This window comes from Cyprinodon variegatus, unplaced genomic scaffold (genome assembly GCF_000732505.1).
Source record: "Cyprinodon variegatus isolate N-32 unplaced genomic scaffold, C_variegatus-1.0 Scaffold225, whole genome shotgun sequence".
Lineage (NCBI taxonomy): Eukaryota > Metazoa > Chordata > Actinopteri > Cyprinodontiformes > Cyprinodontidae > Cyprinodon > Cyprinodon variegatus.
This window is the reverse complement of record NW_015150678.1, coordinates 433,782-444,372: the sequence shown is the minus strand read 5'-3', so window position 1 is coordinate 444,372 and position 10,591 is coordinate 433,782. Positions and strand designations below refer to the sequence as shown.

The window sequence follows — 10,591 nt, the reverse complement described above, 5'->3', positions numbered from 1 at the left end:
GGTTTCGATCCCCATCCCTAGTCAAGATGTGGGAGTTTGGAGGAGAGCTGCTGTCAGCTGGATAAAGTTTGGATAGATTCTAAGAATAAATTGGTTGTTTTTCCAACCAATCTAGTTGCTTAAAGCTAATTTGGTCTAAATAAACAATGTAATGATCGAAATCTGAGCAAACCACCAGACATACGTCAGTGGTAATAAGTATTTTCTCCTAATTCAGGTCATCTACATGAGTGGCGTCCGCTGTAAGGGCCAGACTCTCACGCTAGAGGTTGATGGTTCAAGACCTGTCTGTCTCTATTGAAAGTTGCGATTAAACTTAATTATTTTGGCTGATGAGACTAATTTGCATTGTTTTGCCCGAGTAAAAATATAGATTGGGAAAATTAGGTCGATTTAGTAAAAAGATTGGTTGAACACAACTTTCAACCTGATTAAAACAAAAAAACATGGAAAAACTATCATGTTTGAATAAAATTGACTAACACCTTTCATTTTGTTCATCATTGCCCAATTTGCACACTTTTACTGTCTGCTTGAGTTTATTTCACTAAAATGGCAGAAAAACTGTGCACCTTGAATGATTGTTCTAAGAAATTTTACTGTTAAAAAAAAACTTATAAAAAATTTCTTATACACACCAACCATTAACAATTTCAAGGGAACTTAAAAGGGGAAAAAAAAAAACTACAGCAAAAAAAATCACAGATTTTATTACAAACTGTAGTTCTGTTGTCCACCAGTAGGTGGTGACATGTTCACATGAAGCCTCATGAACTGTGGGGATCGTTGAAGCAATTTGGCCAAACGGTTCAATGCCTCATGAGGCTTCATCTCACCATCACTAGCAACAACTATTGAACAGTTTTCGTTTGACTCAGCTGTGGAATCAGTTTTGGAAGGATTACTTTAGGTTTTCGTTAAAAAGCGCGCAGGAAGAGGCTCTACGCTCATTCATTTTTAAGAAGGACGTATTCGCCGTTTAAGCGTCAGGCTGTTTGTTTACATTCCCCCACCAGCTTCCTGTCACGCTTCCACAGTTAGTTGCGCTCATTGGTCAGAGCGTTGGCCAATAGGCACAGACATGGGTTTGAAAAACAACGGGTTGTTCTCATCAACAATCTTCCGATGTCTCATTCATCGAGGCCAGATAAAATTACACATTTAAAAATCACATTTAGTCTGGTTTATTAGGCTATGGGATTAGTCCAAAACTTAGAAAAAAATTAGTGCCTTAGGGGAGTGGCGGCCTAGTAGTTAGAGCATAGAGGTTGTGAGTTTGAAACCCACTCCCGCAGACTGCCACTCTGGGTCCCTGAGCTAATGACCCTTAACCCCACACTGCCAGACAAGAATCCCACAATGGCAGTTAAGAGTTAATTTCGTTGTGCTGTACTTGTGACAGTATAATAAAAAAATAAAGAGCTCCTTTAGTCAAAGACTTAGACACCCTGTCTGTAAAAAGGAGCGCTACCACAGGTCATTCATTCCTGCTGCCACCAGACTATAATACTGCACTATAACCACAATAACTGCTGTAAAAACCACTGTGCAACTATAGTTTTATATTTATTGACTGTGCAATATTCTTTGCAATATGCTGAATGTGCAATATATGTGAATAGAATAGTCATACCACTACCTCACCATTGTTCCTTACCTAATACACCTTAAAGGAATAGTACACCCAAAACATGATTAGCCTTCATTTTCTACTCACCCCCATGCTGAACAACACTCTGGAGTACTTTTTTGATATCTCAAATGCATCTGGAGATCTGGGAGGCTTCTTGCTGTCTGCTGACATTCAAATAATGGAGGTCTATGGCGCCCGAGACAGAAAGGTCCATAAAAGTCCACAAAAAACGTGTCAATATTCCTCCATACTGCTCGTCCAATGTATTCCAAGTGTCCTGAGTGGGTAGCATCCATAATTTACTCGAAACAAAGTCATTTAGAATGTTTTAAGAGCATAAACAGTAGTGTATGGATTTCCTAAAAGCGCGTTCACGAGTCTACGGAAACCGCGGCAGACCAAACCAGATGAAAGTGCGCATTCAGCTCGGCAAAGAACTCATGCTCTTCCTCAACACTGGAGTCCTCAGACATTTTTCTTTCGTTGTTTCTTTCTTTGCACAGGTAAACAGCACATTTCTTCTTCTACGCTTGCATTATCGGCAGAGCAGACGCTGAATGCGCACTTTCATCTGGTTTGGTCTGCCGCGGTTTCCGTAGACTCGTGAACGCGCTTTTAGGAAATCCTATACACTACTGTTTATGCTCCAAAAACATTCTAAATGACTTTGTTTCGAGTAAATTCTGGATGCTACCCACTCAGGACACTTGGAATACATTGGACGAGCAGTATGGAGGAATATTGACACGTTTTTTGTGGACTTTTATGGACCTTTCTGCCTCGGGCGCCATAGACCTCCATTATTTGAATGTCAGCAGACAGCAAGAAGCCTCCCAGATCTCCAGATGCATTTGAGATATCAAAAAAGTACTCCAGAGTGTTGTTCAGCATGGGGGTGAGTAGAAAATGAAGGCTAATCATGTTTTGGGTGTACTATTCCTTTAACGTAAAAGTAAATTCACCTGTATATAAACCTTAATCCTTATTTATCTTGATATACTGTATATACCTGGATATACTGTATATATATATATATATTTTTTGTTTATTCTTCTTAATGCACCTTTTTCATCCTTGTTCGCACCTTCTTTAACTACTATGCCAATATGTGACGAGTGAATTTCTCCGCTGTGAGATCAATAAAGCTCATCTAATCTAATCTAAAAATAACATTGCAATTATGGTTGAAAATAATTAAATTTTTGGCAAAATCAATCAGCCCTAATTTTTGATGCAGAAAAACAAAGAGAAATCTTGCCTTAAGGTAAATATCTTACATTTCAAATGAATAAAGATGCAAATTTAAAAAACTTGTAGAAATCTTGCAGTAAATTAACTTCCATCCTTTACATGTTACTTCTGAATGACTTCAACTGTTTGAGTGACACTTCGTATTTGTTTTTAAATGCAAAGTAACTTTCTTATTGAAACTATTTTATTGAAATCATTACGTGCTAAAGTAAAAGATAAACTACGGTTCCACACATAATTGACATCATTTTTAAAGAAAGTCTGAAAAACTGTTGCTGTGATAATAAGCAGGCAATGCTGCCCCCTGCTGGCCAAAACTGATATACTTAGCAGGGAAACGCTCAAATAAATTCATTATGTTGGTGTCTATTTACAAATAGCATAACGAAGGAGGCTCTATGTGCATTTTTAACAAACTTAAACATCAATTAGCAGGCCTACAGAGAAGAGTTTGCAGTAAAATCTGAGCTCAGTCACTGACTTTTACAGAAAAACACTCAGCCTTAGCTTAGCCCCTAAAATCATGCAAAGTGCTAATTTCGTTAGCATTTATATTCGAGTTTTTCGAACATGAATGCCTCCAGCTTCGTTTCATACCCATCTTCATACCTACTTTAGGCTGGTTGTATCTGCAAGCAGGGAAGAAAGATGTTTTTTCCTACCTTTATCAGCCCTTTCATTTTTTCGTACAAACTCTTGAATTCCTCCTGCGGCATTTCCGCATACAGCTCATTTTTCAGCAACTCCTCAGTAATTTCGCTTTTGTTGTAATACACCATTTGAGCTATTCCATTTAACAGACCGCTTAGAGATTTAGCGACTTCCACATCCGCCATGTTGGCGTGTGATTCCCGTGAGAGGCGGGGAGCGCGTCACGTGGACACAGAGGATGCATTGCATTGTGGGAGTTGTATTTGTATAGGCTTTACTGCGACCCGACTTTTAAAAGCATGAAAGGATAATCAGTAGAGGTGTCAAAAGTATTCATGTATATTACTCAAGTAGATCAAAATGCTAACGTTTAAAAAAACTTCAAGTTATCAACTTAAGCTGTTTATTCAAGTGAGTGTACTCAGGTGTAAAAGTACCATTTTTAAAACTACTTAAAATATACTCCATCATCCATTTTCTGTCAGGCTTCTGCCCTCTGCTTGGGTTTCTTTTTAAGTTTATTAGTGTTCTGTATTTGTAGTTTATTTCTTTAAGTGCTGAGTTCTATAATTATCCTCTGTTACCCCCTTGTGCCTGTTTTTCCCTTCTTCCCAATTGGTCCTGCTCACACCTGCTCCCAACCAGCTCGTTAGTCCTGCCTTTCTGCAGTCAGCCATAAATACTCTCCCTGTGCAGTTCCTCACGGCTGGTTCCTAATCTCTCCTAATTTTTCTCTGGCTCATCGGGCTTGTTTTCCCTGGTTTCTCCATGGTTCTGGTTAGTAAAACATTTTAAGTTGGATTTTTAGATTCCTGCCTCTGTAAAATGTGATCATTCAATTAAAACTGCAAGAACTCACCTCTGCCTCCCTGCCTCTGCATTTGGGTCCTCAAACTTCAGCCTAACCTTGACTTTTTTCTGTCAAGCTTATCCTAAGTGGGATGTACGGGCGAGAGGCAGGGTACACCCTGGACAGATCTAACATATATTCCAAAAAAAGAAAACTAAAAACAGTCTACTGATCTTTGTTTCCAAGCTTGAAGATGTTTTGCTTCCCATCCAGGAAGCTTTTTAAATTCAAAATGTCAGAAATGGAGTTTGGTTCTAGGCTTTATCCAGCAGCCCAACAAAGTATTGTTTTTGCTTAGAAAGTATGCAAATTGAAACAGGTGAACGGGTCCACCCCTTTGGAATGGGGGTCGTTTGGCTTCTTTTGTTAGATACCCCATCTAGGTGTCTGAAAGGGGGTCATTAAAGGGAATTGCTGGCCTGGCTGAATAGGTGAAGCCTTCTACTCTCCTGTACAGGAGTTGGGGTTACGATGATAGCAGGAAGGAATCAACTCAATTGCTGCATTGTAGGTTTTTTGAAACCTGAATCTGAGTCCACGCCCTCTGTTTAAGGTTGGTTTTTCTTCCTTAACATAGATGCATTCCTTCATGCCCCTCTCAAACCCCCTGTCTTCTTTATCAAAAATATGAACATTCTGGTCCTCAAATAAATGTCTTTTGTCCTTAAGGTGTAGATATACAGCAGAGTCTTGTCCAGAGGAGGGCGCTCTTCTGTGTTTGGTTTCTCCAATATAAGGATCAGAGCATTCCTCACTGCGCTGAACTGCAGACACCACTCCGCTCATCTTAGGTCTGGGGGTTTTGTTTTTAGGATGCACTAGCCTCTGTCTAAGGGTCTTGTTAGGTTTGAAATTTAGTGGGACTTTGTGTTTGGAGAAGATCCTCTCGAGTGTTTTTGACAGACTCCAGCATTATATAGGATGGTGATGTTTTGCCGTTTGATCTTCTCACCGTTATGTTCTGCTGTGTCTCCGTTTGTTTTCCTTGCTGATTTGATAAAGTTTTTGTCCAGTTTGTGTATCCACAGGTTTGAAGAGCATCTTTGATGTGTTTCTGTTCTTTGTGCTTTCCTTCTGTTTTAGTAGGGACGTGCTCAGTGCGATGTTGTAAGGTTCTGATGACTAAAAGTTTGTGTTCCTGTGGGTGGTGTGAGTCTAAAAATATACAAGTAAATGTAATGGAGGAAAAATGTTAAAGACAGCTGCTTTACTGCTCTAGCTTATCAAAGGATTTTTTTTCCTACAATTCTGGATGATTATTTCCTCCTTAATTTTCTTATTTTTATGACTAATGGCAACAGTGTAAAATTAATAACTTAAAGTTTTTATTTTTGGTGTCTAGTGAACAACAAGTTGGTGCAGCACAGAATCCAACCACTAAGAAATTATCTGGATAGAACAAATTATTTTAATGGTTGAAAATTATCTTTAATAAAGCAGTCTATTTTCAATATGTCTTTTCTTCTCAAACACTTCATAGACACTTTTTCTCTTACGAGCCTCGGCCATTTTCAAAGAACTACGGTGAAAAAGGTGAGCTTTAATGATGGTCTGAAACCGTAGCTCATTACACATAAACGCCTGAAAGTGCGCGTGTGCAGAAAAAGATAGCTAACAGGGCGGACAGGTAGGATGGATTTACGTAAACGTATCACCAGAATCACTGACAATTAGAAGGACCACCTATTTAGATAATCCACCCAGAATAAAAGATCTTCATCTATACCTTTATGTTGTTCATACAGACATATGGATGTAATCACAAAAAGCAAAACATTGAAATATTTTTTTTTCCCTGAAGGAATTATAGGATGTGTCTGCGATCTTGTAGGGACAACGGGGGGTAATTGTGCACTACTGTTTATGCTCTAAAAACATTCTAAATGACTTTGTTTCGAGTAAATTCTGGACGCTACCCACTCAGGACACTTGGAATACATTCGACGAGCAGTATGGAGGAATATTGACACGTTTTTTGTGGACTTTTATGGACCTTTCTGCCTCGGGCGCCATAGACCTCCATTATTTGAATGTCAGCAGACAGCAAGAAGCCTCCCAGATCTCCAGATGCATTTGAGATATCAAAAAAGTACTCCAGAGTGTTGTTCAGCATGGGGGTGAGTAGAAAATGAAGGCTAATCATGTTTTGGGTGTACTATTCCTTTAACAATCTCCTGGTGCATGACTCAGCCAAATGTCAGGGTCAGATATTACTTTGTAATATTGGTTTGAACTGTATGACCTGCCATTGTAAGTATTTAGCATATATATATATATTTTTTTTTGTTTGTTTTCTAATTGCCCCAGGATAACAGTTGAAAATCAGCTTCATATTAATACTAATCTGACATATTTACAGAAATGTTCACTAATATGTACTGTCCCCGGAAAAATAAACCAAAAAATGAATAAATAAAAAAAATAGAAACTGCACCACCCTTGTTTTATTCTATTCAATTCAAAGCAGTTTTATTTATACAGTAAACAATAGATGTCATGATACTTTAGAGACAATTCATTCAAACCATAGAGAGAAATTACAAATTTTCTAAATTAGAAAATCAAGCTGATTCATCAAGTCATAAACTTGCAGAATTAACTTCTCCTGGATGAGTATTTGATCACATGCAGTTCATCCAGTGACAGTTTAGGAAAAAAAGTCTCATTTAGCCGTGAGAAACCTCGGTCCTTCCAGAATATCACCAGCCAGGGGAAAATACTGACATTCTTTCCAGTGGACTTTCTTAGACAGGTCTTCTGATTCTATGCCAGCCTCTGCAGTCGAATTTTGTACGTCTCAGTCTGACCCTCAGAATTCAGGGGGCAGCACATCCATTGATTTTGTACTTAATGTTGGAACAAGAGGTTTGTTATCTGTCTCAGCTCTAAATCTGGTAAAACATAGAGAGTAACACAATTTCTGAAACCAAAAGTCTTTTGAGCAACAAAAGTTTTTGAGAAATGTTTCATTACATTTTGCGATGTTCTGAAATGTTGAAAATCACTGCTGTTTATGGTCATTAAACATGCATGCGGGTTTTACTCTATAAGCCTGGTATTGATCGACTTTTTTAATCAGTTTTTATGTTTTAGCCTTTTAAGATTGATAAGCAATGCTACAGAAAGCAAAATAACTAAACATTTATTTCTAGAATGACGACATAACAACGCACTATTACTTTAATTTGTTAAACACAAACACAGCTGGAACAAAGGCTGATTAAGTAAAATGAAGGCACATTTGAAAAACACAAATGAAAAAGACAGAATTGAAACAAAAAGTAGAAAGAAACTGAGAAATATAAAAAAAAAAATCTCACCCCTCTAGCTTAAAAATTTATATTTTTTATTTTTTTTCTCTCTCTTACTTTTTGGTCTAAACTGGAAGATTCTGACTTTTTCAAAGGATAAGCACAACAAAAAATCAATGCTGAGCTAAGCGTAGTTTTTAGGCCACAATCAAGAAATTACAATGCTTTCTAAAATAAAATCAAGAAAAAAATAAACGAATTGATATTAAACAATTGCAAACCTCTGAATTAAAATTTTGATAATAGCAACTCTGTAATTTTTTTCAAAGTTAATTAATCTAGATAGCCTGGTTTATTTTATACAGACAGTTTCACTTACTTGATCCAAACCCATTTAAACCCATTTTGTTTAAAAGTACACATAATTGCTTTATATATATTTACAGTGCTGGGGAAAAGTATTTGTTCCAATAAAGTTGTCTTTAGTTTCTCCCTGAATACTTTAGATCATCAAACAAACTTTAATATTATAGATAAGCAGGGTTGATATGTTTCACATTTATGTTGTTCAAAAATTTGGTTCTATCCACATCACATGTATCAATAAGTCAAGAGAGCAAAACAAGGACTACAATGTTATAGATATGAATGTGTTTAACAAACATGCATCATGATTTACAATTCTTAGTTTTTCTGTTGATTTCCAATTGTTATGAATTTGAAACTGAGGGAATATGAATCCTGCTTGACTTACATTCATATGAAGCTTGGCTGCTGAATAAATGCTTAATTTTTAATTAGAAAATATATCTAATATTGCTGCAAAGCTATTGTGTAAGAAATCATAGGTTTGCCATAGTTTCCATTATTCTCCTTATTTGTCAAGCTTTGAATTATCCGTATAACACCATTTTTTAACATTTCCTCCATTGAAACAATTCTCACATGTCATACGATTTTCCCTTTTGTCACAGCGAAAAATTTTATCTTGACCAATACTATTTCCCAGCCGCTTCAGAACTTTCTGCAGATTCTGTTGAGTAGCAGGGTTATTGTTACGAGGTCTGAAAACTTTTGAAAACACAAACACAACCTTAAACTGTTTGAGGGGTTTTAAGAGTTTGAGAATACTTTTGCTGTGTGACTCGCTCGCACACTTCTGACCACATGGAGATGCAAAAACATAAATGAGCAGCAGGTCACAATTTTCAGGATGTTTAAGAAAGGTGTTTGGCTCGGTTAATACACGATACTCTGCATGATCAGCTCTGCCTTCTCTAATTTGACATGTTGAGACATCCTTCCAAGTCTTAACACCTCTAGGACAGTGGCGCAAAATGTCCGGCCACTGAATATTCCCATATGGACACTGCTCCAGAACATCCGACCATCTTAAAACTGTGGCTGCCACAACCCTTTCCCCACGGTACACATTACAGTTTATAATGGTATTCTTTACTTGGTTGGCATCACGAAGGACTTGATTGATATCAAACGTTTTAGTTTCCTCGTCAAATGGGATGCTCACAGCCACACTGAACATGGGGTATTTCCTGTGAAAAGAAACAGCAGAACGTTACTGACAGCAAAAAAAAAAAAAACAGAGTCAATGAAATGGAAATCTGAAAAAGTTTACAGAAGGGTGACGATACAAATCGAGAAGAAAAGCTTTGAACCTTTAACAGAGCTTTGTCTGATCTATCATCTGACAATGGAAAGAGTGTACTGTGAGCCTGACTTATATGTCTGCCAATACAGACTTGGAAAACAACATCCAACATAGAGGTGGGTAAGAGCCCATTGGTATCTCTGTTTTTCTCCGAGTAGAAAAGGGACTGAATGTAAGTAAAATTGGGAAAGTATCAAAAAGAGGGCCAGGGCGGGATTCAATTCCCAGAATGTCAGGTGAAAGTCATGCATACTGACCAGCGAGCCAAACGGATATTAAACATTTTATCCAATACCAAATCAGAGTGGTATGTCAGAGTTTGGGTGAATATTAAAGTATCTGGAATATATTCAAATATTGCTCCTGTTTTATTTTGTTTTTTTTTAACTACTTTTCATCTTAAAATTTACAAGATGAATATTTCCCTTTTTTTCATTTTCAAATCATTCCCTTATTTGGGTGTAATTAAAAATCTTGTGACTTACCATTGATTAGCGTTAGTCTTATACCTGGGTCTGAAGCTTAGGGAGGAAACACACATTATTTAGAAACTATTTAATTATACCTAGTAAAACATAAGGCATCAATTTACAACCAGTTTTCTACAGGAAATAAAAATGTTCAACTTACGGTTCTATGATTTTTTCTACAAGACTTGCTAGTTGCTTGTTGTCCACTGGAGGGGAACCGTTTGCAGCAAACAGCAACGCACCCAGCGTGAGGATGATGAAGGACAAACGAACCATCTGGAAATGGTTCAGTTCATTTCAGTTAAGTATTTTTTCCCAACAAGGGTTAATATTTATCTCTCACGAAATCCTACAAGTACGATTTCTAACTGATATTTGAATATTATTTTGACATCAGTAAACATAATATCATGACTTCTGAAAGGTTTTCCTCCATGTGATTTATTCTATATATGAATTTGCTAATCAGACAGTACATATTCATTATTCACTTGCATTCTTTGCAGAAATCTCTCATACTGAGCTTGTATCCAGTGACAGTTTAGGAAAAAACAACTCTCCTTTAGCAGTGAGAAACCTCTGTCCCTCCATAATATCCCCAGTCAGGGGAAAATACTGCCATTCCTTCCATTGCAGCGTGATGTCACATGGAAAGTGGACGTTCTTAGACCACTATGTCTAACAGCAGTAAATGAGTGTTAGGCAGATAGATTTTTCTGATTCTGTGCCAGCCTCTGCAGTCTATCCACCGTAGCTGGAGAGGACTGTCTGATGGAGTTCACAAATATTTCTGGGTCCTCTTACTCCTCTACACCA

General features: G+C 37.4%; 1 protein-coding gene across 1 annotated transcript in view; it reads right to left on the bottom strand.

Moving 5' to 3' along the window:
* commd1 (copper metabolism domain containing 1) overlaps positions 1–3,729 on the bottom strand; it is a 12,851-nt gene extending 9,122 nt beyond the window's left edge. Inside the window, exon 1 of the mRNA XM_015380946.1 lies at positions 3,547–3,729. Within this exon, the coding sequence (XP_015236432.1) occupies positions 3,547–3,720 (174 nt within the window). The 5' untranslated portion in view covers positions 3,721–3,729. The remainder of the gene's footprint in view (positions 1–3,546) is intronic.
* Between the last annotated feature and the right edge of the window lie 6,862 nt (positions 3,730–10,591).